At 45.5% G+C, this 27,260-nt stretch overlaps 1 protein-coding gene across 1 annotated transcript in view; it reads right to left on the reverse strand.

Moving 5' to 3' along the window:
* The window catches only part of USP48 (ubiquitin specific peptidase 48), a 1,688,863-nt gene that overhangs the window by 946,189 nt on the left and 715,414 nt on the right, over nucleotides 1-27,260 (reverse strand). The window contains exons 12-13 of the mRNA XM_069610955.1: nucleotides 21,398-21,598; nucleotides 21,055-21,169 (exon numbers count right to left, since the gene is read on the reverse strand). Of these exons, the coding sequence (XP_069467056.1) occupies nucleotides 21,055-21,169; nucleotides 21,398-21,598 (316 nt within the window). The remainder of the gene's footprint in view (nucleotides 1-21,054; nucleotides 21,170-21,397; nucleotides 21,599-27,260) is intronic.

The following is a 27,260-nucleotide window of genomic DNA, read 5'->3' on the forward strand; positions in this document are numbered from 1 at the left end:
TGCTCTGAAGTCGCCATCTCCACCAAATTCAGGGCCCAGCAGATATTATCCCCAGTGGTTCTACCCAGCACAAACCCGGTCTGATCTGCCTTGACTGCTTTGGGGAGAACCGAGGCCGGCCGATTGGCCAGAAATTTTGAATAAATGTTAGCATCAATGTTCAACAACGAGATTGGCCTGTAAGAGGAACAATCTCGAGTGTCCTTATCGGGTTTTAGCAAATAATTGGTGGAGGATTCCTGCATGGATGCCATAATGCTTCCAGTCTGCCGGAAGGAGATAAATAGGTTAGTCAAGGGTTTCAGGAGCGGTACCCGGGTGTGAAGCCGTTGGGACCTGGGGCTCGTGCCTTCAGGGTTTTAATTACAGAACCCACCGACTCTACCGTGATCGGCAAGTCTAGGGTATACCAATATGTCTCAGTGAAACGCGGGAGAGCAGCCCCAACTATGAATTGGCTCTGTTCCACGAGAACTCTGGGGGTGGCCAACATGGTTTCTATTAAGTGAGATTCCGGCAGCTGCAGTTTAATGTCTTCCAGTATTGCATCACCCCATGCGCGTCCCGTAGGCCCACTATTGGATTCCGCTGTTTTATTTTCACCAGCTTTCCAACCAGAAGTTTACTGGCTTTGCTGCATTCAGCATAATACCCTTGTTTTGTTCTGAGGAGGGCCTGGGCCGTTTCATCTGCTTAATGCACCTCCAATTTATTGTGGGCTACCGGGAGTGACCGATGCGCCTTCGGGGACCAACCCTTTTTGTGCCTACATTCTGCCAAAGTCACCTCCCTCTCCAACTGGGCTTTAGTATCTAAGCAGCGTTTGTGGTAGGCTGCCGCATGGGCTATGACCTCCCCCCTAATGACAGCCTTCATGGCCTCCCACACTGTCGATATCGAAGTGGGCCCCTCTTCATTCTCCCGGAAATAATTTCAAATGGCCTTTGCGATACCACCCCGTGGAGCCATGTCATTGCGAATCCGATCATACAGACTCCATTGCGGCCAGGGGTGGCGCAGGGTCATGAATCTGGGCCATCAGCAGGACCAGAGCATGGTCTGACAGCGCTCTCGTTCCTATAGCTACATCATCCATATAAGACATTAGGTGGGGGTTGGACAAGAGTATATCTGTATGAGATGAGGTGTGATGTACGTGAGCAAAGTAAGAGTAATCCCGTTCCCCCGCTTGCAGCAGCCTCCAAACGTCAAATATACCCAGAGACTTAAATAGGTGTACTAGACCTAGTGAGATTTTGAAGTCTCTCGACGTGGGCTGGTGTGCCTTATCGACACGAGGGTCTGGCACCCCGATGAAGGCGCCCCCATCACCACTTGGCCCTCGACAAAGCTGATCAGCTCAGACTCCAACTCCTGTTGGAATTTGTGTCCAATTCTCTAATTTCTGCACACTACTCTAAACAGTCATCCTTGCTTATTCTCTTAGACTTGTCTGCAGTGTTTGATACTGTTGATCATTCTCTCTTCTACTTTCTTCACTTTCTTCCTTTGGGTTCTCAGGGTCTGTTCTTTCATGATTTCGGTCATATCTATCCCAAAGCACATTCTCGGTCTCTTGGACTGGGTCAACTTCTGACACTCTTCCACTCGTACATGGTGTTCCCCAAGGATCTGTCCTCGACCCATTACTCTTTTCACTCGATACTTCACCTCTGGCAGAAGTTACCTCATCTTTTGGTCTCTCTCATCATTTCTATGCAGAAGACACTCAACTTTGATTATCCTTTTCCTCTTTCACTCCTGAAATTCACAACAAACTCTCCTCATGCTTAGTAGCTATCAATTCTTGGATGACGGAACATTCTGGTACTAAATGTTGACAAAACAAACACTCTTTTCTCCCCTCCAACACTATTCCATCCCCTCTTCCTCACTCAATATCTTTTCCTCGTTCTCAGCTTCCTATATTCTACTGCCCATAACCTGGGACTTTATTTTGATTCTGATCTATCTCTTATGCATCATATTTCACTGTCTTCTCGAGCCTACCGTTATCACTTAAATAACATTTGTAATGCTCGTCCTTTCTTAACTTTTGATGACACTAAACTTTTGATTTGCTCACTAATTTCTTCTCGACTTTTTTATTGTTCGGTTTTTCTATTTGGTCTTTCACATCTTGCTCCATTGAAATCAGTCTTCTATGCTTCTGTTCGGCTTCTCTATCATCTGCCTCCACGCGATGCTATCATCCCTTCACTTTCTACTCTTGGTTGGCTCTTTTCATTCCAGTCTTAAATTCATTCTTCTGTGCTCTTGTATGTTTTTATACATTGACTCGTTCTCTTCGCTCTCAGTCCCAGTTTTTTCTTGCAGTTTCTTGTCCTCCCTGTGCTTAACCTCGTTTTCATTCTTTTTCACTCTAACGCCCTTTCATTGGAATTCTCTCCCACTTTCACTGCGCTCTATTTCACTATACTCGTTATTTGGTTCTTCACTAAAGACTCATCATCTTGAAACCGATTCACAAGGTTGAGTGCTTTATTTTGTCATTTGCATTCTCACTTTATTGTACTTTTTTTTTTATAATCTATGTACAGCGCTTTGGTTTAAAGCGCTTCATAAATCCCAAATGCCTCTTGTCCCTCGTTCGGGGCGTATACAGAGATCAAAGTGTAGAGTTGCCCAAATAACATACCTTTGACCCCCACATATCCTTCCAGGCCATGCTGTGTCTCCAGCTCGACAACGGGGACCCCTCTCGCTACAAGGATTGCTGTGCCACCTTTATCAGCACCGCTGGAAGCCAAAAATTGCTTTGGGAAATGTATGCTACGCAAGTCTGGTGGGGTCAGGTGAGTCTCTTGGAGGAATGCTACAGGACTGTTCAGGTCCTCCAGTCTCTGCAGGGTAGAGTTGCGCTTGGATGGAAGCCTTTTACATGAAGAGTCACACATATCAGCTTCTGGTGGGGGTAAGGGAGGGTCCAGTTGTGTTTTAGAGTTCTTTACAAAGGGTAGGGGTTATCAAGGTTAGAGTCAGCTGCCATCTGGTTCCGCAATAACTTCACACTCCTTGTGCAACCAGGTCTTCAACATTTGAAACCAAAATTGAACCACTGCAAACCGTGCATTAACTAAATTGGGAAGGTTGACCCCAACAACCAAGGAGCAGTTCCATTCTCATGGTCCAGCTAAGGACGTGCAGAGCCCGGGCTCTTATCACTTGGGTAGCCCAGGATCGGTCAGTCAGCCAGCTCCCACTGAGTAGCGTCTGACCAAGGAGGACTCAGGTCCATGATTATTTACACATCAGAAGGGCTCTGGATTTTCTTGATTTGCCCACTGTCGACCATGAGGTATGCTGAGGCTTTGGGTCTCCCCTGTTCGGCATAATGGAGTGACCCAGGGGGACTCTGTTTTCTCGATGAAAAGCCCCCTCCCATAGATCTTCTGCCTCCTCCAGTGAGCGGCTGTGCGCATGAGGCCATCCACTGTAAATTGAAGTGTTGCTGGCAAGATCCATCTGTAGCGGATTTTCCTATCTTGCAGAATGGTAGTAAGTGGAGCTAAGGGCTCTCTGCTTCTGTATTGTGGCACCAGCTAGGTCCCAATATATTTGGATGGAGCACTCTTGCAAGGCTATTTTTTCTGTGCTCAGGCAGCTGCCATAATGTCCTGCTTGGTGGTATAAAAGTGCACTTGTGTGATCACATATGCGGGGAGGGCTGTGGGAAGCCCTTAGTCTACCCCGCAGTCTATTGGTTCAGTCCAACAGCAGTCAATCGCTTGGTCTGCGATTGTAGATGGCACTCCCTTGATGCACAGGTTATTTCTCCTGGCTTACTCCTACTCAACTGCCATGCCTCGCTCCCCCCTTCTACAGATAGTACTCAAAGTTGCAGGTCTATTCCGATGCCTGAACCTCGACCTCCCCAAGCATCTGTTCCACTTCTGTAACTCGGCATCTATACGTTCCATCTTCGCTGAGAGCTCCACCATGCAGTTCCTGAACTTCGATTTTATATTTGACATGAAAGATTACAAGTCTTCCTTTCCTGCCAGCTGTTCCGGAGTATTAGGAGGTCTTTCTGGGGAGTGGACCAGTGTGCCTTCACCGTTTCCGCCCTCTTCCCTTTCTCCTGGGGTTGTAACAGGGCAGCTATATCCGTGCATTTGGTCACTTTCTGTTTTGCCATCTTTAGCACTTGGGTGATGCAGCATGTGCTGTGCTACAGACAGGAATGACCAGGACCAACTGTCTCGGTCACAATGCTACTTGTTACTGCGAACCCTTCCTGCACACCAGAGTTTGCTTCACAAACTCTCAAGTCCCCTTAATCACAGGGCTGGCTGTGGGGTCCCACCCCATAGCCACTGACAGGCATCCTTTAATGGAGTCCTACTTCAAGCCAGACTACGTGCCTCATGATGGTCAAACATCTCCAGTTGGGGCAGAGGGCTGCTGCTTCCTCCTGTTTGGCTTAACTCCATGTCTCCTGCCACCTCTTATGTTGAGCATCAACTGGGAATAACCTTGCTTGCGGGGATAGTAAGGTTCTTCTCATGCCCCTCCCATGGATACTCAGGGGCTCACACAGCGTTCAGTGACTCCCTCATCCACTTCCAACGGTGACGGCTGCAGAGCGGGTAGCTCGATTGCTGCTGGTGCCTTTTGTGTTCCCCCTACTTTTGGAGCCTCTGTGGATCCCCAGCCAAGCTCTGCTTTAGACTTGTTCTGGGGGCTGTGCTCCTTTCACCTGGCTACTGCGCTACCGTGCCTCTCCACATGGTGTTCTTCCCAGCCTCCCCGGGGGCCTCGGCGCCATACCTCTAGTAATGACGATCAGCCCCTCCGGGACCCGGGCTGGTTGATGATTGATGCGCTCTGCCAGCGCACTCACTGGTGGTGGTCGAACAGGCTCCCGTTGGGAGAGGGAAAGGCCCGGATACCTCAGTGTGGACCACCCACGTTCCCTACAGGCTAATTCAAGAACCATATAATTAATTACATTCAATAAAAGGTAAACAATTTACCTAACCAATGAATGGGACTGGCTACTCAAATGGTGAATTTATGTAAATCATTCCATATTATAGAGCTGTTTTCATTCACCAGCTTTTCAAATGTGATCTGCGAACAGTTCGATCATTAAGTGCATTATTTTGACTTTCATCATTAGTGCATTGTGGGTGCTCAGATGGACCTAGACCTGGGATGAGTCTATTAGCTTTATACATGCTCTCCTTTCATCACCCCTCCTTTTTATCTCTCCATTTCTCAGATTAAGATAAGAATAGGATGTGTAGCCCTTTTTTTCCTGTAGTGGGCTCGGGGGGTAGGATTAGGAACCAGAAAGGAGAACCTAGTTCAGATATGTCCCGTATATCAATTTCAAATGCCTATGTATATTTGAATTTTGTTGTCGTCATGGACTGTTTTATGCCTTTCATTTTCTTATTTCATTTGTGTTTCTAATAAATGTGATCATTGATTTATTCAATTAATATGTTTATAAATGTATTTAACCAAGTTCGGAAGGGGATCAGTAGAGTCCCATTTAATGGTCAAGTAAATTGTTTACCTATATTGAATTTAAATACTTATATGGTTCTTGAATTAACCTGTAGGGAACATGTGCTTGGGTCTATGATCACTTGCTCTTTAGTTCCCAACAGTGACAGAGCTTTCCCTCATGTGTATGGGTCAGCGTGGACTGCGCCACGGGCCAAAACAGGCAGGTGCCATCTTCTCTTTCAGATGCGGCTGGCGCGTCAATAACTTCAAACGGCTGCTCAGACGTCAGTGTCTGACATCGGTTTGTTGCAACGCCGGGTCTCTAGGTTTCGCTTTCTTCCCACAACGTTTTTGGGCAAGGAACTCAGGCTACAACCGGTGCTCTACGTTGATTTATCCCGTACTCCGCATGGAGGCTTTCAGAGGAGCGAATGCATCGTCGGCTCTACTCGCCACCCCCACCCCTCCCATAGCAGTTTTTGAAAACATGCACTGGAACCCAGACCCCAAAGAGGAGCATGTGCTGATTATCGGGAAGACTGCTAAGGACAACCAGCAATGTCCAAACCGTCACCTAGTGAAGAACTGCTGGTGTGAATAAATAATCCTCATCTCTGCATAAGAAGCCTACCGAGAAGCTATTAGATTTGTACCGGGAACATCCTGTGGGCTGACCAGCTTCTGCAAGGGCATTTCTGCTGCACCACTCACCATAATTAGCTGGAGCTTGGGACTCTGCAGGTCGTTCAATTGTAGCCTAAGACCATCTTCTGCTGTTCCTGAGAGGGGCCTTCCTGCACTGGTTTCTTACTCATCAACATGAACTAGACCTGCCACCCCTGAACGTCCTTTTCTTCACTGCTAATCTGCACTGCCATATCCTGTAGGTCTCTCAACATCGAGCAAACTTTGGTGGCTGCTTTCGAAAGTGTCAGGGCTGTCCAGCTCAAAGTCTGTCAGAACCGTCCCACCAAAGCTTGGAACCGCTGCTAATCCCAAGGACAACTTCAGCCACTGCAACTGTGACCTCTGTACCATCATCGACAGGACCAATAGCAGAAGTGTCTCCAGCGATTTTGAGTAATGTGGGGGTGGTACCTTAAAAAGAAAAATCAGAGTAAGGTGTGCAAGTGTTTTCATGATAGTAAATGCTGCAGAGATTCGGGTAAGGGGATACCCCAATTTCAGGTTAGTCGTATTTGTCAAACATCCAGGTTTTTAGCAGTTTTCTGAAGATGAGGTAGGTTTGCCTGCTCTTGGATGTGGACAGGTAGGGCATTCCACAGGGTGGGGGCAATGACTGAAGCAAGTGCCCCCAGCTCTTTTTCTCGAAAATCTGGGGATGGCTAATGGCAAAGTGGACGAGGAACGTAGGCAGGGGAGTTTTTTTTTTTGGAGATGCGTTGGGTGCCGTATTGTGGATGCATCTGTGCGTTAGGGAGAGAATCTTGAAATCAATACGTGCTTTGATTGGCAACCAGTGAGCGTCACGTCGGGCATGAGAGATGTTGTCTGAGCGCTTGAGGCCCCAGATAGCCCGGAGGGCATTGTTTTTAATCAGCTGAACTTTAACCAGATTTTCTAAGTAGGTGCCTACAAGGATGGCGGTGCAGTAGTCCAATTTACTGCCTATAATGGCTCTGGCGAGGCAATTGTGAGTGGATAGGAATTATCTGCTGAGGTTGAAGTGTCTAGTGGTGTAGGCCGCTGAGGTTAATAAATATCCTATACTTAATGATCATCAGTCTGGATTTCGTGTTGGCTTTGGTACTGAAAACGCTTTATTAGAACTTAAAGCTAAGTTATTAACCCGCATGGATCACAATGAGGCTTCTTTACTCATGTTGCTGGATCTTTCTGGGGCATTCGACCTGGTGGATCATGAACTCATGTCCACCAGGTTGTTCGAGGTCGCCAACTTCTCACCTAACGCAATTGATTGGGTCTCCTCTTTTCTCAATAATGGAGACAGCAGGGTGTTTTGTGGTACGGCAGAGTTTGAGCCCATTACGACTGCTTGTGGTTTTCCACAAGGGGCCTGTACCGCCCCATGTTTTTATTACATCTTTACTGCTCCATTATTTGCAATGTTAGATCATGAGAACATTATATTCATGAATTATGCGGATGACACGCCATGTGTCATCCCATTATCTAGTTCACATGATGTGGATGAACTGGCCATTCAAAAAGTCTTTGCTATCATCGAATATTGGATGGTCATAAATAAGCTAGCATTAAATAAATCTACAACAGAGCTTCTTGTTATTAGCTCCTCACAGATATTAAAAAGACTTGGTCCTAGCTATGATAGTTTTCAGATGGGAGATGAAACCATCATTCCACTAAAAAAAGTGAAAACGCTTAGTGCTACGTTTGACCAGAGTCTATCTATGAAGCAATATGTGAGCAGCTTAGTCTCTTCATGTGCCTACTATATAAAACTACTGGCTCACTTAAGACCTTTTATATCTCAAGAAAATACAGAGACTATTTCTAGAGCTATAATAGGCTCCAAAATTGACTATTGCTCAAGTCTGCTACTAGGATTGGACAAAACTAGCCTTAATAAACTTCAAATGTGTCAAAATAGCGCTGTTAGAGTTGTTATGAAACTCAAGCATAGAGACCATATCACATCAGCTAGACGGGCCCTACATTGGTTGCCAGTAAAGTATAGAATCCGGTTCAGAACCCTGATGATTATATATAAATCGCTACATGGCAAAATGCCGGATTTACAACAATTATTTACCACCAGAACTAATATAAGAGCTCTGAGATCTAACTACCAACATCTCTTATTTGTTCCAAGATGCCGCACTGGCAAAGTGGCTAAATCCGCTCTCTTTGCCACAGGTCCGATCATACGGAATGCCCTTCCCCCTAGAGTTGAGGTCCATTGAGTCGCTTGAGATTTTTAAAAAGAAGCTGAAGACTCATCTTTTTAACTAACTAGTTGCTATATGTCAGTGAACATATCTTATTTCTCCTACTTCTGTTTTACTGCGTGCGACCTCCTTGCTGTTCTTGTGTAATTGTTATTTGTCTTGTAGCGCCCTCACGCCTTCGGGTCTTTGGCCGCACTATACAAATCAATTCAAGTAAAGTAAAGAGGAGGCGAGGGCCTCGACGCATTTGTACATAGATAATTCTGCATCTAAGTGAACACCCAGTGTTTTCACATAGCTTGAGATGCTGGTGGGGTTTCCGTCAATGTAAAAGGATGCAAAGGTGGGGTCTAGCCGTTTCTGACGGTACAAGCAGCCTACTATGAGGAGTTTGGTTTTGTCATCATTCAGGCAGAGATGGTGTTCAGCCATCCAGGCCTGAATGATGCTGTAGACTTAATTGATGTTTATGAAATCTGTGGCATGGTTACCAGTTAGTGTTAGCAGAATTTGGGTGTTGTCTACAAAGTTTGTATAGAGGATCCCAAGGTTGTTGAGGTGGTCGAATAAGGGTTTAGTGTACATGTTGTACAAGGTGGATGAAATGCAGGAACCCGGAGGGACACCATAGGGTACAGGTAAGGGGTTGGCAGCTTCCAAGCCTGTGAAGACCCTTGAGGATCGCTGGGTGAGAAAGGCTTTGATCCAGCTGATGGCTTCTCTGGAGAAGTTAAATTTGGTGGTGAGGTGTTGGCAGAGAAGGTTGTCGTCAACAAGAATGAAGGCTGCAGAGAGGTCGAAGAGGAGGAGAATGATGGCTAGTTCACCAGCATCGCAGATGCCATTGAGATGGATTTTCAGGTCGAGGAGGGCTGCCTCTGTGCTGAGCCTTGGTCTGAAGCTGGATTGGCGGGTGGCCAATAGGTTGTTGGGTTCTAGGTAGACTTGGAGTAAGTGGTGCGGTGTAGGATTTTGAGTAGGTAAGGAACGGTAGCAATGGGGTGGTAGTTGGTTGGGAGGGTGGGTTTTTTGATGAGGGGCGTAACCCAGGCTTCCTTGATAGATGCTGGGATAGAGCTTGTTTGAAAGGAGGCATTAATGAAATTAGAGATGATGGGTGCCAGGTGCTCAGTACACATTTTGATGTGGGCGGGGCAGAGGTCACTCTTGCAGTTAGAGGGTTTAAGGTGTTGGATGATGTGGAGAACATCTGAGGGGGAGACAGGGGAGAACTGGAATGGGGGGCATGGTGGAGGTTCGTGAGGGATGGAGAGGGAGTTGTCTTTGGCAGTAAGCAATGTTTTCTTGAGAATAGTTTTGCTTCTTAATTTGGTGGTTTTGTCAAGATAGAGGTGCTCGAACAGTAGTGCACCAGGCTTTGTCCTTGGGAAAGTTGGTGATAGGGGGAGCAGGAGCGTCAAGTTCTTTGAAGATTTTAAAGAGCTCTTTAGTGTTTGAACTGGCCTGGCTAATTCTAGACTTATAGATTGACGATTTGATGGAGATGACGGCAGCTTTGTATGTTTTGGCTGCAGTGTGAAAGGCTTCTTTGTTGTCGATAGAGGGGCTTTATCTACAGAGGTGATCTAAGGCCCGTTAGTGTTTACATAGGGAGATAAGTTTGTCAGAGAACCAATTGTGGGTGCAAGGTTTCTTTTGGATGGTAGTTTTGACAGGTGCGTGAGAGTCAAGTGTGACGTATCAGGGCGTTGTAAACAGTGAGGATGGTGTCAGGGTCATTTTGGGCAGGTAAGGTGGCGAGAAAAGATGAAATTGTAGGTTCGAGCAACTCAGCAGTGTGTCTGGAGGTTATGGGGATGCGCGTGGGGTTGTTACAAGCATTGGAGTGCTCCAGAGGTAAGAGGAAGAGGATCAGGGAGAGGTCGGTCTCACCGCAAAGAATACATGATGTGGAGACAGCATTGTTCCATCTATGCCGAAATACATCAGTCGGCAAAATTCCAATGCAGAACTTTAAATATAGAGCCCTTTCCCACCTAGGTTAGACATGATCCAGGTATTCTTCGCAACCTGCCCTTGTCTTTATTAAAAGATATTTGGCCAGCTGCTCTGAGGCCCTGGATTTATCCAAAATGCCCTGCCGAGCCTTTGCCCCTGCTACACTCTTGATCACTTCCTTTGAAACCGATGCGACCACTGAGGGATTTGACCAATAATCCTCCAAACCCAGCAAGCCCAGATAGCTTTTCACATGAGCAGCCCACTTTAAAGAGCTGCTCCCCCGCTGGGACAAAACATCTATGATTGCCTCTTTGTATTTGCAAAAAAGGTGAGGCTTGGACCAAAGACGAACCCAGTAAAGAACCAGGCGCAATTTACAAATCGTCTCGACCCCCTCTGATCCAGTTTTCAGGAGCACTGGTATGTTCGGGGTGGCAGTGGGCAACCCAAGGATATTTTTCAAAAAGGTCTCATCCACTGAAAGGGACTTGGTCTCCACTTGTCCCCAAAGTTCCGCCCCGTACAATGCTGCCTGGCGTGCTTGTGCTCTGTAGGCCTCGAACGAGACCCGCACTGCCCCATTCCCATGTATATTGGTGAATCTGGTGAGGGCCCCACTGTATCTGACCAAAGTGAGATTAGCCTTCTCCACCTGCATTTTCCAACTGCATGATGCCATGACTTTCAGACCTAAGTAATCATAGGACTGAACCTGATCGATTGCACCCCCCCTCTACGAAGAGAGATGGGGGCTTCTGCTTATTCCTGGGGTTAACATTGAAGATCATGGCCATAGTTTTTTTCATATTAAAGAGAGCCAATTTCTCTTTGAAAAAGACACACAAATCTCCAATTGTTGTACACACGAGCAGTGTGAGAGAGAGGAGCACAGCATCATCTGCAAACAACAATGCGGGAAACTTATCGCTTGCTAACGAAGGGACATCAGTCTGAAAGAGCCTCTTCAGAACTTCATTAATAAAAATGCAAAACAGCCTGGGCGCCAACGCACATACCTGCCGCACTCCCTTTCTGAATGTCAATGCTGCGAGAAGTGCTTCCCTCTGGGCTCCAGTGGACCACTGCCGAGTTCCCTGTATAGAGGCTCTGAAATGCTGATCGCAAAGCCACAGGAATGTGAAGCTCCTCCAGGACCTTCCATAAGCGTGCCTCAGGGACTGTTTCAAAGGCCAAGTGTAGATCGACAAACAGCATAGATGTTAACCTTTCTCAGTACAGAGTATTTTTCACAAATCAATCTTAGTCGATGGCTTTGATCTATCGTGCTCAGGCCCTCACAAAACCCCTCCTGGTGATGATCTTTTACTCCAGTGCTCAGTACCCACTCGTCCAGATGGAATAAGAGTGCCCTGGCAAATGTCTTCCCCCCCCCCCAGCATCCAGAAAGGAGATGGGTCTAAAATCAACATTATCGTCGCGCGCGCCTTTTTGTGTAATGGGACAATTTCGACCCCGGTCCAAGACCCCTGGCCCATAGTGCTGGCCAGCACAGAATTACATGATTTGGTCAAATAGGGTACCGATATTCAAGACCAATTCCTGTAAAAGTCTTTCAGGACTCTACCCGGACCCGGGGCCTTGCCCAACTTCTGGCACGCCAATGCACGCTCCACCTGGTCCTCCGTGAGCGTCGGGAGGGGGGCGGAGGGGATAGAGGTGATATGATAGGTTATTTGTAATGCGCTAAATACCCAGAGGTTTCTAAGCGCGGACCCAGGGATCGAACCTGTGGTGCTCCGTGTCGTCTTGTTACCAAAGCGAGCACGTTGCCCCTGAGCTATCCTCCCAAGAAACGGTGGAACTAGAGGTAGTACAGAACAATTCCCATCGGTGCGCAACTCCATCGAAGTCCCATGGTCCTCTCGGTAGAGGGCACTGTAGTAATCTTCCCAAAATGCTTCAGGAATGAAATCATGTAACTGGGTTTGACTCCCCCGGTGTGCACCCCCCATCTTAGACCAAAATCCCCTGGAATCCCCATGGGCAATTGCTTCCAGGAGATCCCTCCATAAATCTTCATGCCAGCCCCTTTTCTTCTCGTTCGGCATCGTGCAGTAATCAGCCCTTGTATATCTGACCATATCGTATCTCGGGCCCTTTGCACTTAGAGGCAGCTATAAGCCGCCCCTTGGCTTCCCGACACTCCCCATCGTACCAGGGAGTCGCTTTCTCCCTAGGATTATGTGCGTTCATCACAGGTTTTGAACAATAGGCTCCCACTATCCCCATAATTTCCTCATGGAATTTAATCAAGGCCCCAGCATCTCTCGAATCCGACCTCGCATAGGCCTCGAGGAGAGGGGAGATGGCAGCACACGCCTGCAGGGGATCTCCTTCGAAGTCCAAACTACCCCACCTCACATTCTTTCTCACCTGGGCATGTGAATCAGGGACAGGTGCTTTACCATCTTGGCCAACCTTGCTCCCTCCTAGATCCCCCCCCAGAAGTCCTTACTCACCATCATACATAAGGGGTGGTGATCGCTCTCCACCCTCTTAATAACTTTGAATGCCCGGATAGATCCCTAGGCTTCCAAGTTAACAAACATGTATTCGATTTTTCTAGACGACCGGCCATTGTCAAAATTATGCACCGCAGGGCGGTCACCAGCAAAACGACCATTGCACGCCCTGAGATTAACAGAGGCTAACAAAATAGCCATCTCATCAACTGCCTCATACTGCCTCCTAGGGGGGGTAATAAGCAGGGGGGTCAGGCCCCAGACACTGTCCTCCGTCATGGCGTCTGCCAAGGTAGACACCAGCTCGATCTGGGCATGGAGGTCCCCCCTATGATTATAATCTTTGGACACCCGAAGAGCGCCCCTCCACGTCATGTCTTAATTTGTGATCTTATCTACAAGTGACACTCCTCTGCCAGGCATTCCCAAATTGTAAAAGTTAACAAGGACAGAGGTGTTATCCCGCAGTTTTAATTCCAGCACCAAAACATCAGGAGAATGCGTGTCCTGCACCGTGACTGCATTAAATAGGGATTCCTTAAGCTAGGTCACCAGGCCCCCGGCCAAACGTCTCCTTGGTCCTTTAAGTGCAGGAACAAAAAAGGTTACATACCCCTCCAAATCTACTGGTTTTGGGGCCAAAATGTACTGAAGTGAAACCACCTCAAACCCCCTGATAAACAAACGCCAGTCTTCATCAATAAGATGTTTATCAACCTAAGCTATGTTCCAGGATAGGACCCGCACCCCAGGCAATGTGACTGGTGAGGTCTCTGCCTCACTTTTATGGGGAGAGTGATCAATCCTTAAGGCTATCAGTACTGGGAGACTGTTTCCCTTTGTGGAATTCCTGTATTTTTAAAGCTGCACACTGCACCTTACTGTGAAGTGCGGTTGGGACACTGTGTCCCTATAAACATTTTCTTTTCTAACTTAGTTGTTGCAGTCACAATTTATCCAGGATGAGCTGGTGAGAGCAGATATTTGACTGTGTTTAATGTTTACTCTTGAGCTTTTGCATTTTACAATCTAATGCAATTTAGAGTACCATATACTCTAAAATGGCAGTGCCACAAGGTTTTTCCGACTGTCAGTTGGCCATTTTGTGCCATGACTGCTTTCCTGCGCTCCCAGGACCAGAATTGCCGTTAATGGAAAGTATTTTCCTGGGCAAAGACTCAGCTTTCCTGGGCAAAGTGCACTCTCTATGTATGTGGCCAGATGTGGGGGCTGGGGCAGACTGAATCCAGTCCAAATCCACGCCACAGTGTGATTGCTGCTGGGCAGATATGTTGGCTAGGGGCTGTCCAGTAATGGACAGCCGCTGCCACTTTGAATGGTGCATATCCTTACTTGGCTTGAGGCCATCTCCAGTCCAAATGCTGTATGAAAGGAGAACTCCTGCAGCCATTCAACAGATCATTGTTAGAGCGAAGACCCCTTCAAAGAAGTGCAGCCCACCAACAAAACAAGGACTATTGACAAGCTTTGCCTCCAGCCAAGTCCTGGTGAAGCCTTACTACTCTCCCCATATCGCAATAAAACCCTTGGTGGTGCTTCGACCCCTAGACTAATGGTAACCACCTGTTTTGATCCTTGCTCAAGGAGCCATGCCTGCTGACCCTTCAGAGGTATCCCTGGGCCATCCCATGAACTGAACAGCTCACTCCTGGGCTAGCTTGTTGCAGCTATCACCGTTAAGAGTTCCGCATTGGAACTCTGAAGATCTTCAACTTGTGGAACCAGACTCCTGTCCCTGCAGTTTCAACCTTCCTGACCAAAGAGCAGCTGTGCAGGACTTTCTCTTTTGTTCTCACCATGAGTAACACCTATCACTGGCTAACCATGGTGACTCCCGCTGAATCCCCCCTTCTACATGGACCTTGAGGTCGCCTGTTACATGGACGTCTTCATCTTGACGTGCCAAGGTTTTCCAGCTGTCCAGTCTCCATAACCATCTTGTCAGAGTCCAGAACGCCAACTAGCCATACCCAAACAAGACACTGAAAGGTACCTCTGCACCAAAGACACCTAGGACTCCCTCGACCTGACAAAACCTAGAAGTGGTCTCAGCAGATTCAGGAACACCTAAAGTGGTTGCTGATTAAATCTGAGTAAGGGGGTGAGTTTACATACCTATTCCTACACCTGCCAGCCAAACGGTTGCATGGGTGTAAAATCTTAACCCTATTTCTCCCTTGCCCGACTAAGATCTATGGTAGTCTGCTAAAGGATTCTCTCATGGGCGTCCCCTAAAGTGGTGGGTTTGGGAGAGAACCCTGTAAGAACTTTACTAACCTCTATTTTTTTCTTCTGGAATATTTACTTGCAACCATTGGCTTTAGAAACTCTTGTTAGCAAATCCAATAGTAAACTCTCCTGCAAAGTACGTATTGTAGAACTGGCTGGACTTACTAAGAATTCGGGACCTTAATCTAGGTTTTCTTTTGGGTGTTCTGTTTTCTACCAATATACTTACCTGTCTCAGAATTGTCCTGAATTGCTATTTATTCTTTCTTCACTTGCTTTACCATACAGAGTTCCTAAAAGAGTTGCTATTAACATTACTTTTAAAACAGTTATGCCAGAGGTAAGCAAAGTGCTGTGTTCTGTTGGTGTTCAATTGTGAATGCATATATGTGTATTGTAGTACTTCTGTGACAATACTTAACTGAGGTTTTAATTGCTTAGACTATTGAAAGGCCCAATATATATTTTTATATCTTTTTTTAAAATTTGTTTTATTAGTTTTACAAAAACACTAAGAACTTGACAACACATATACAAATGCAATAACAAGCATCAACTAAAAGCATATCCAACTTCCCTCCCTGTCCCCCACCCTCCAAACTCTCTCGCCCCAACTTGCCTGGATCTCATTTACATTACAAGCACATCACATTTCGAACAGTTAGGAGCCACATAAGCCATTTCTGAAGTCAATCCGACTCTGCATCTACCGTACCCATCTTGGCAAACAAGGTGTGTAGTAAATCTTCCCATTCCCCAATTCCTCCCAGGGCATCCAACTGATCTTGTTGCACTGCCCCTTTTCAAGCTGCAGTTTCTGCTACTCCCCACCTATACAGATTCCTCCACCATTCCTCTATTCCCGGGCCTCTAAACGATATCCATGCCATAGCTATTCTGCGTTTAGCCAAAATGCACGCCAAATCCTTCAGTTTGCTAACATGTGTCCACGCCAAATCCTTCAGTTTACTAACATGTGTCCTCCCAGGGGCGGGGAGGAAGGGGAGCACATCCATTTCCACCCCTGCTTTTTGTAAACTATTCGCCACCTCCTGCCAGAATAGCCCCGCAACTGGGCATGCTCCGAACATATGAAGCATTCCTGCATCCATCGCATTGCACCTGGGGCAACCTTGTGCTGTTGACCCCAGAAATCTATAGATCTGCAGAGGTGTCAAATATGCCCTATGCGTCACCAGCAACTGTATGAGCTGCAGTCTCGCATTACGTGACACTTTCTTGTGGTATCCCAGTATCCTCGCCCATTGCGCCTCTATAATTCTAAGTGCGGGATCCGGATGCCACCCTCTGCATGAGGCCTGTAGAGTGTTGATAATGCTACTGTATTCCTCCCATTTTTCCACAGGAAGCTTCTGCAGATGCATTCTAAGGTCTTAAAGTGCCTTGTGATATAGAACAGGAAATTCACAAAAAAGTGTAAAAGTCTGGGCAATACCACCATCTTCATGGAGCTTTTAATGCCCTCTAGGGGATGTAGCATGTTGTGTCTGTGTTCTACCGCTGGGTCATGATACATGTTGACTCCTAAATATCTGAAAGTGCACTCCTTCCACTGCAGGGCCAGCACAGGCATTGCTTCACGCTCCACCCTGCGTAGTCCCGCTATTGGGAATAATGCAGATTTATCTATGCTAATGGTGATCCCCGACAGCTTTGCGAAAAGCGCCAAGGCCTCCAGTAGCAGCTTCAAGTTATCCTCCGGGTTCAGGATATATAATAGTGTATCATCCGCATATAAGGATATCAAGTGTCTGGCCCCATCTACTTCGATACCTGCCTCCATATATTCCTCCCTGAGGTACTGGGCAATAGGTTCCATGGCGAGCACATACCGCAACCGTGACAATGGACAGCCTTGCCTCATACCTTTTTCTAGTTCCCATGTGCCCGATATGCATCTGCCCATCTTAACCTGTGCCATCGGCCTAGTGTACACAGTTGCACCCACTTGATTAATGTCTGCCCAAAGCCAAACCTGCGCAGTGTTGCATATAGCCAATTCCACTTCACTGAGTCGAATGCTTTCACCGCATCCAGCGTAGCTATGGCACACAGCATATCCCAGGATGCTGTCCTATCATCACGTGATGCAGCCACCTCAAGTTCCAGGCCATACTGCGGCATGGAACATATCCTGTCTGATCTGGCTTCACTAACTTGTCCATCACTTTTTTCATTCTTGCTGCTAACATGCACGTCAATATCTTATTATCCTGATTCAACATTGAGAGGGGCCTATAGGAGCTACATTACATCACAGTTGTATGAGGCTTGAGAAGAGGTACGATTATGGACTCTCTCAAGCGAAGGGGAAGAAACCCTGATTCATAGAAAGTACTATGCAAGTGGGGGGCCAATGCTTGTGCATATTCTTCATAAAATTCACTTGGCAGCCCGTCTGAACCTAGAATTTTATTTTTTTGTTGATCATCTGCCTAACTTTAATTATTGGGACACTGTGTGTGTCTCATTGTAGCCCTAGACCATTATCACGCCCTACTGAGTGTAAGACTGACTGCAGTGCTACTCTACATTGATTGATTGGGTTTGACTAGACAGTGTCTTCTCCTGTTCACCATAATGTGGTGGCCTCTCAAAATCCATGCCCAAGATTGATTCTAAAAATCCATCTCAACTCCCCAACTCACATTCCCTGCCTTTGACCAGTGGAGTTCTACCCAAGAATGCCCTAGTATGGCCGGATACCTATTATCTTTAAAGAACTTTTATTCTGCAACTGAACACCAACGTATTGGCTTGTTCGAGAGCAGGGGTCTGAAACCTTCGGCACTCCAGATTGTTGGACTTGGGCTCCCATGACATGACCAATCACAATTAACTATGCTTGTTAGGGTTCCTGGGAGTTGACGTCCAAAACATCTGGAGAGTAAAGATTTGCAGACCCCGAGATAGAGGAACTCAAGATCAGTCAGGTGAAGGGAGGATCAGTCAGGTGAATGGAGGATAGCTCTGTGGCAACACACAGGTCTTGGAAGCAAGATCACGCTGAAAAACAGGTTTGGAATCCCAGATCCGTGCCTGAAACCTATCTTGTGATTTAGCGTGTTAAAAAAAACCTGCACAATCTGAATGTACAAGGCCTAGTAGGATTGGTCCTCCCTACTCCGCCGTGTTGCACCTTGAAACACATGTATGGGCGCATAATAAATGACCAATAAAACAAATATATAAGACTTCCATATTTCCTCTCAGATACTTAACTAGAACATTGACTATGTTGAGGCACTAGACCAACTTTACCTGGTAGACAAGAACTGATAAATCTTTAGGCTCCAGTCCTGGGGTCATGGACTTGACCCCTTCAGGGAGAGCAGGGACCCCCCCCACCCTTCTTAGCCTGAATCGCCTTCCATGGTTTTCATCAGCTGAGAAGGCCCAGTCCCTGACCCCCAACTATTTGTGCCATGGTGTGTGTGTCAGGTCCCAGTGTGTCACCCAATGCCTACTGTTCCACTTTCTAGCCAGAATTATTCTGTCATTCCACAGGGCTACCAGTCCCAGTAGGCTGTGCAACGATTGGGACTCACAACACTGTCTCAAAGGAAACTGCTGGCTGCACCCAAGAAGGAAACTCATATATGCCGGCCTGGCGAAGTATTACAAGTGCTATAGAAAACTCACTGCATCTCCACGATGGCCGCGAAAGCACAGAAACTCACGCTGAGGGGACTGCAGTGTGAGCTACACACGATAGGGGGCGGGTCTAAAAAGAGATTTTGAAATTGCTTGGCAAGGGCAAGAAGTACAAGGTAAATTAGTGGTATAAAAACTCTGCAAGAAGCAGGCAATTGGGAAGTGTTTGGGTGAGGACAGGTGGGGTGGAGACAGACCGAGAGACGAGGTGAAAGGAGAACAGCGGAGAAGAGTGATCAGAAGATTTGTGGAGTCTGTTACAGGTGAGGAGTTGCTTGTGAAAGGGAGTGGTACCTGAATGAAAGAGTGTGGCTGCAAGTAATTGAATGATTGCTGGAGCATATGTAGGGTGTTGTGGGTAGTGTAGTCAGACACGTGAGAGTAAGGAGAGAATCCAAGGGAATAAAAGAGGTGAAAGTGGTAGAAGAGGTGGAACGAGAGAGATGGGGAAAGGAGAGGGAGAGAGAAGGGAGGAGAAGGCAAAGTGTAAAGACTAGGAGAGATGAAACTAACTGTGTAACCATCGGAGGGGCAGAAAAGAGGAGGGGGAGAGGGAGGAGAGGACCATGAGAGAGTGGAGAGAGAACACTCAGAAGGAAACGAACATTAGGGAGAGGAATGAGCGAGGGGGAAAGAGCAAAGTAACAGGAACTGAGCATCTGGAAAGGCACCAGACCACTAAGGAAATCTACTGAAATCATATTGTGGGGCTTTCCAGGACAGGGTACCACTTAGAAAAAACCCTTGAGGGAGATGGAGTAAAAAGGCAAAAAGCCTCTAGGCCCTCAACTTTGTCAGAATCTTTGATAATAGGTGTTACCCATCACTAGAGAACAACCTTGGTTACCTGGGTTGCAGGGAAGCATGGGCTAGAGGTGTGGGGCACCCATGGGAGACGAGAGTGCCAGCCGTTAGCATGCAACAGACAAGCCGACAGCCAGCAACCATCCAAGTACATGGAATTTCTAAAAATACAAAATATTTTAACCAGTCTTTGGAGTTGGGGTGTTCTTAAGGCCATCTGTGGCAGTGCCTTCTAATTATAAAGCAGAGTACATGGTTATCAATATAAATGCATTGTTCTTTCACTTTACTATTTAAAGTTTGTCTTAATTCATTGATATGTACTACTTTTCTATGCGTAAAGAGTATGTTGCATCTTTTTGAGACCAGCAACTGTGTACTTAGGGGCGTATATAAGTGTTGTTTGGCGTTGTATGTTTTTCTTTAATTTGACCCGCTTACTGTGTGAAAGGCCTTCTAAATTAGTATATATTATACTATTTTTATGTGAACTCTAATATTTGATAGCTTTTTGTGTGGTTAACTGTACTTAAACCCCCCCCCCCACCCCTCTTGAAGTCTGCCGTACTGCTCCGTCCACATTAAACCTGGATAGAGTTTTGGCAGACTAATGGTCTAATACTGTTTTCACTAAATAGGTTGGTCTCTCAGAACCCTCCCACTTTGGACAGGGTTGGTTGTGAAAATCCATATTAACACTTGACTACCTGGAAAATGACTGGAATGTTAATCAACTAACATTTGTTATAGAAATCCATCGTTGGTTAAAGCTTGATCAACAAAACTATGTATGAATGCAAAAAGCATTGGGGTATTCCATTTTGACCGTACGCCAATATGTTGTCTTTTAGTTTTCAAAATTGTAATCTTATATCCAGGGAACTGTCTCTGGAAATGAATTATGAGGTTAGGGTCATAGGAGCAGTGCTCATCTCTTTTCGAGATTAGTTAAGTAAATGCCAGAAAGTTGAACTCCTCAGTGAAATACGTGTATCCATTTCAGTGTAGCTTTTTCTTTATAAATTTAAGCTGTGCTGTAGAATCAACAATTTTGATATTCTATGTAAAGAGCCCAATATGATTTAATGATTAGAATGATGCTGACTAATAGGCAGCCAAATGTCTACGTTTGTAGTACTGCATCACTTGAGATTAGCTTTCAGACTTGACCAAAATAAATACTTTTCAGAGTGTCTCTGTGACCTGTAGAACCTGTAATCCATCATTCAGTTTGCAAATAAGATTTGACACTCAAACAATGTTTGAGTGCAATGGGAGCCCCAAATAAGATTCCAGAAAGCAGGGCTTTGTTTACTTAGCCCTTTGTCGATGGTGAGCTGTTCAGAGGGTGGTGGAGTTCTTATACTGGCAGCAGTTTGAAGAGTAATAAAAAACAGAACTTGTACAACTTATATTAATTTACATCATTAGTTGTGCAATGGACACTGCTTATATAAAGTAATTAATTACGGTTACCATGAACAACAAATGAAATACAGGAGTCTCAATACCTGAGTATTGTGACTTTCACAAGGTTTGTGATGATTTTGTAGTCTTCGTTTAACTGGCTTTTAAGACGTAGCACCCGGCACCTCTCCACCACACAGTCCTTACAGAGCGCTTCAGCTATAAAGAAAACATGACAGTGTGTTACAGAAAGTAAAGCTATATGCATTTTATTTGAAACAAAAGTGTTTGGCCATTTCCCACAAGGACTAAACTTGATGTTGCCTTCAAAGACTAACAGGCTTCCTGAGAATAAGATAAACAGGTCCATCCTATTGGATTGGTCTTAGGTCAAGCCTACTACTAACTAGTTCTGATAAGTGACCGCATAAGAAGCCATGCCCTTACCACTGAGTCTCGGTCCACCGCCGTATCTGCTGTAAATAATATCAGCAGCGAATGTAGATATCCTCTTCATGATGCAGATTTTATCAGGATGTAGCTTGTTGTGAGGACACAAGCATTTGGTGTTGTCAATAGGTTTAGTGGGAGTGGATTCATCCAGCCACTTTTGTAGCCATTCCAGCGCCACAAATTCATAATTGTGTTCTGAAACAAAGAGAGGACACTAGATAACATATCAGTGCATACTGAACATGGGCCCAATGTTCTAAGAGAAATATTATCTTGCGGTCAAAAGCAAATTGGGTTTAACAGCCGTTAACCTAGTTAATCTAAATAATCTAACAAAAACAGTTTTAATATTGTGTTGAGAATAAAGAGAAATAAATGACATTTTCTGTTAGCGCTTTGACTTCAGAAAAGGAGCACAGGACATTGAAGGGAAACCCCCATGTTTCATTTTCTTGTTAAAACAATGACATCAGTGCTAATCGAGAGTACAATAACAAATATAAAAAAACAGATTCTGTTTTGTGGCCTGGAAAAATAATTTAAAACCAAGCTATTTTGTCCAACACACTAGGGTTTCTTTTCAATACCCTGAAACCTACCACAGAGCAAATGAAACATTTAATTATGTCAATTGCACATGGATTCAAGTAATATCTTGTCTGAAAACACATGCCTGTTTCATTAAAAAAAAACAGAACACAAACATGCTCACATACAATATATTTTACTTTTCTTCTTTGGCGCTTAATTTAATTCTATTACTCATTCACTCTTACTTTGACTGACCTTTTCTATCTGCCACACTTTCCTTAAATTATTTAAGACCTTCCAGTATCACTGTTTTGCTCTCTTTGCCCATTCTCCTGCTCATCCTTGTTTTCCGTTTTTTTAGTTCGCTTATTTAACTACATTTCTTTCTCATTATGTCTGTATTATGTTTTCATATGCCCTTTCACGCTGTTGAGCTCAGTTCTGATCCCATTGTTTCATTTTGGAATGTCTCTTTCACACTATTGCTTTCTTTAGCTTGTTTGCTCAGAATTTAACTTTCATTCACTCATCTTTTTCCCTCATTCTTTTACACATTTGCCATTTCTTTAGCCCTTTCTCTTTTGAGCGCTTTTGATCGAATGTTCTTTCGTTTAGTACTCCTCCTTTCACTTTTACGACCCACTTACCACCCTATTCTTAGCTTTTGCTTTCCTCAGTATTCGCTCACTTTTTATTTTGCTTTGAGATTCGCTTCTTGGCTTTTTCAATCAAATTCACTTTTTCTGCCCTTTCTTTCACCCGCCCTAACATTTTTGCGTAACCTTTCACAATTCTTCTTTAGTAAATTTTGTTTCTTTGATAGATTTGTTCATTCTCTCAATCACACTTTCCCTTGCCATTTATTTTTTTTGTTACAAAGCATATTCAGTTAGATTGTGCTTGCGTTTTGTAGATTGACTCTGCAGGAAGGGCACCTGGGATCAGAAGAGCGCTAAACACACGCAACTATTTTATTTTCGAATTGGTGTACAGGCTGGGGCCAAAACAACAAACAAGGTGTATGAAAGCAACTAAAAAAGTCTCTCAGAGGTCCTTAGCGCACCTTAGAGGGTCATGTCCCAACTCACTCTCTCTCGGCTGTCGGGTTACAGCTACAGTGGGTTCTCCTTTGGTCTTCCCAGTGCTGTGTTAAAGGGATTCCCAAACCTTAGTTAGAGAAAGTCCAAATAGTTGTTTCTGGGCGACTTGAAGGGCGCCTCACAAGGGAGCATCACAGTTTCTCACAGAGGGCGCTGGCTCAGGGTGGGTTGGGTGCCTCCTAGTAATCGCGTGCTCCCTTTCGCGGTCCACAAACGTTCTTAGATTCTGGCCCAGTTACCTCTATGATAAGCTTTCTCCTCACGGCTTCAGCACCACATGTTTCCTCTGCCAGCCTGGGGCCCTGAAATTGCAGGGTTCGAAATTGCCAGGAGATATTTTAGGCTCCTGGTTATATCCAAGGTGAGCCTGGTTAGCTTTAAAGCAAGTGCTACCAGGAGCTACTTGTGACTCCCCAGGAAAATGGTGCCATACAAACATTATTATGCAATATTAACCGTGTTGGTTTGGGAATGTGCATACAAGAGAATAAAGGACACAGTTAAGAGACATTTAAAGCATATTGGATAATATATAATGACAAAACGTTAAGAGTTTGGATTTAATGACAAGTTAGATTTGCTGTACAATATGCACTAGCTCATGGCTCCCCAGAAGTAGCTCCTGCCCAACGCATGATGCCCGATACCAATGGAGCTGCTTTTTGCACCTGGTTGACAAGTCTAATTTCAACTGCTGCATTGTTGAGTACCTTACTTTCTCTAAAGCTGCCTACTATTATATTGCTCTGCCTGTCTCCCCACTCGCCCAACATCTTCCTCTACATCTTATAAGGCATTCGGTTTCCAAATAGTTGAACCTATTGATCTCCTTGTGCTCTCCCTCGAGCTTCATCCACATCCTGATCTTCCCCTCCACTTCCACCTTCCAATATGTAGCATCTCTTGCTATTTTCTCCTCTAGCTCTTCATCAACCACCTGCTCTATGAACAAAGCACTCACTTTTTTTCCAAATCAAAACAACCTCCTCTTTGTTGCTCTCTTCAAAATCTGGTAGGCCTTCTTCACCCACCTCTCTATCACTCTCCTCCTCAACCTCCTGTGTCTCCCCAGCAACTAATGTCTCCTTCTATTTCTCTTATCAGTTCCCTAACATACCATCTCTTTTCTACCAGTGTGGTAGAACTGGAACATTCCTTTCTTTTTCCCATATTTTATTTATTTTATTTGTATAGTGCAAAACACAAAAGCCCAGAGGCATACAGGTGCTTGGACAACATAAACAATACATCTAATAAGATAAAACAAACCAACTGAACAAGCAATGTAATGGGCACACAAAATCACATAAAACCAACAATGGCTACTTAAATAATATTGCAGGCAGGGGACAATTTACAACTGGGCATAATTAGGCCAATACAATTTGTCACCAGGATGTGAAGTTCAAGTTTTTACAAAGTCTCAGAAAATGAGGGAGGTTGTTCTGGCCACAGCCAATACTTATGCAGTCTTCGTTAGCCCGATGACACCAGTCCTTAATTTGAACCCTGCAGAAGAACCTCAAATCTTGAGCTCAAACACAACCTGGGCCCACTCTAGGCCGGAGCCAGAACAAGACCTTATTTCTCAAGGCTTCTCTGGTTTCATAGTCTCTGGTCTATCCACATTCGTAATGACACGATTTCTGTGATCACTAACCAACTTTCTAAGGTCAGGATCACTGATCTCAGGCATTTTAGATTTTTTGGTAAAAGTGTCTTTTTCAAAAGGAAAGTCGTTCATTCCATCTCCGGCGTCCTTAAAGTGTGCAGAAATATACTGAGGTGAAGAACCCATAGGCAATAGAACTCCAGGGGAAGTCATAACTGTTGCAGCTGGACCAACCGGTACAGGTTGCCTTTTAGCGACTTCAGAACCAACACTAGGCCCCCTATCACACTTCATATACTTGGGTTTTTTAACATATGGCCATAAAACAGTCAAGTCACTTTGGCACGCAATCTCCGTGGTCTCCACCTCCGTATTACATGCTACATCACCCCCATCTAATGGAGGCTGAGGTATAACATTGTCAAAGGAGTCTATCCACAGTTGAAAATCCGTCCTGTTCTTACATTGGATGAGATCAGAGATCATGTTCTGTTTACTAGGCTGCCTGAGATTGGGGTCCAATTGGTTGATATCCGGTTCCTTGATTTCCACAAGAGGCTGAGTAGACTCCTCATTAACCCCTTTCTATGAGGACTTACTAGCCTAGGCTCCATGTACGGGTATTTCAGGGATACTAGACACTAGGGCACTATCTACACATTGTTCCAACGGCATAACCAGGGATAACGAACAGTATCCCTGCTAAAATTAAACGTACACAATGTTTACCGGAATCCGTAGGTATACATCTCCCAAGTCAACAGGACGCCCATCAACAAGCTAAACAGGATACCTTAAACACAGTGCTAGATCACAAGGAACACTTCCTCTATGCACCACTGAAAAGCCCAACAGCCAGGCGTCATGGGTGCACAGCAGCTCACCGGCTCGGACTCAGCAGCACTCAGCAGCATTGCTTCTCACCAGAGCCACTGTATACCAGGGCTCCTGTCCTCTGGTCCCGCTTCCGCCACAGCTCCTCCCGACATAAACAATGATGTGCCTATTGATTTTGTTCCAGTGGTTACAATCGGGAACTTACCAGAAACACACCCGAAGCGACAAAAAAGGAGCTTACTTGCCTTAGAACATTCTTCCATGGTCCAGAGAGTTTTAGGTCAAAGACTAGAATTATAGCAAGTAACAGTTTATTTGTTTATTCATTTGTAAGGAGCACCGAACCCAAGGGTATCTGGGTGCAACAACAGGTGGTTACAGGTATACTTTAGGCATAAATTGTACAGGTTGCAGCAGGGTATACAAAAAAGAAGAAATATAGGCATAATTATATACATGCAAAGGACTCAAAACATACAAGAAATTACAGTAGTTATGTACAAGTGCAGTTATATACATCAGGAACGATCGGATCGTGTGGTACGGGGGGTTGTGGGTTAGTGATCATTGGCTCTGAGCCAATTTAGGGGTGTTGCGTCTACATTTCTGGAAGGTTTGGTTCGCACTTAAAGGAGGAGAGAGGGCGTTCCACCATAACAGGGAAGCTGCTCCCCCCGGCTTTTTTTTAGTTTAAATTTGAGAACTACCAAGCAAAAGTAGTTAGCTGTTATGGTGGGGGCGTGCTGAGGCTTTTCTGATGATTCTCTCAGACAGGTAGAGTGGTGCCGCTTTATTGAGGTATTTGTGTGTTAGTGAGACAGTTTTGAGCAGAATTATGTCTTTTATAGATAACCATTTGTTCTGTCTCCTCAGCTCTGATATATGTTCTCTCCTCGGTATGCCCTGTGCAGTTCTGAGGGCATTATTTTGGAGGATTTGGATCTTGTTAATAATGCGCTTGTTCGCACCAAAGTACAAGGCATTACAATAGTCCAGCTTAGAGAGCATAAGTGCTCTAGCTAGGATGGTGCAGCTATCCTTGGAGAGAAACGGTTTGCAGGCTCTGATCAGCTTGCAGTGCCTAGTGTGAGAGTGGCGTCGAGGTAGAAGCCTAGAGCTTTTACCTCTTTTATCACCTTAATGTGGTTACCGTCAATGTTGAATGAGGAATATTTGGAGTCCAGTTTGCTTAAGTTGACTGAGGTTCCAAGTATAAGGATCTCGGTTTTATCGTCAGTCAAGCATAGGCCGTGGGCGGCCATCCAGGCCTGAATGATAAGATACATTTTATTTGTCTTTTTCATAGTCCCCAGAGAGTGGTATGAGGATCTGGATGTCGTATCCCTCCCTCAGGGTCAGTCGCTTCTCCAAGCAACGAGTTGGTGGCAGATCACTCTCTTCGGCAGGGGCCTCTATCTGGAACAGCCTTCCTGCCTCCCTGAAACTCGAGGAGAACCATCTCCGGTTCCGGAAACACCTCAAAACCTTCCTCTTTGCTTCTGCTTTCTCTCCTCCCCTCCCTTGCTAAACTCCTGACTGAAATTGCACTGGTTACCTGGCCACCCTTTTTTCTGATCTATGGGCCAGGCCCCGTCAATTGCCCACCTGCACTGCCTCCCTGGCAACCCCTGCACTTGGGGACCGTTTTTCTGTATCCCTTCAGTCCCCCTACCAGCACATGTGTCTGCACTTCCTTGCCCTTGCCACTATCTGGCTGTTTTATTTGTCTTATTTCATCTTATTTATTACTAGTGCACTTTCCCTTCTCCCTTCCCCG

This window comes from Ambystoma mexicanum, chromosome 8 (genome assembly GCF_040938575.1).
Source record: "Ambystoma mexicanum isolate Mex_15411 chromosome 8, UKY_AmexF1_1, whole genome shotgun sequence".
Classification (NCBI taxonomy): Eukaryota; Metazoa; Chordata; class Amphibia; order Caudata; family Ambystomatidae; genus Ambystoma; species Ambystoma mexicanum.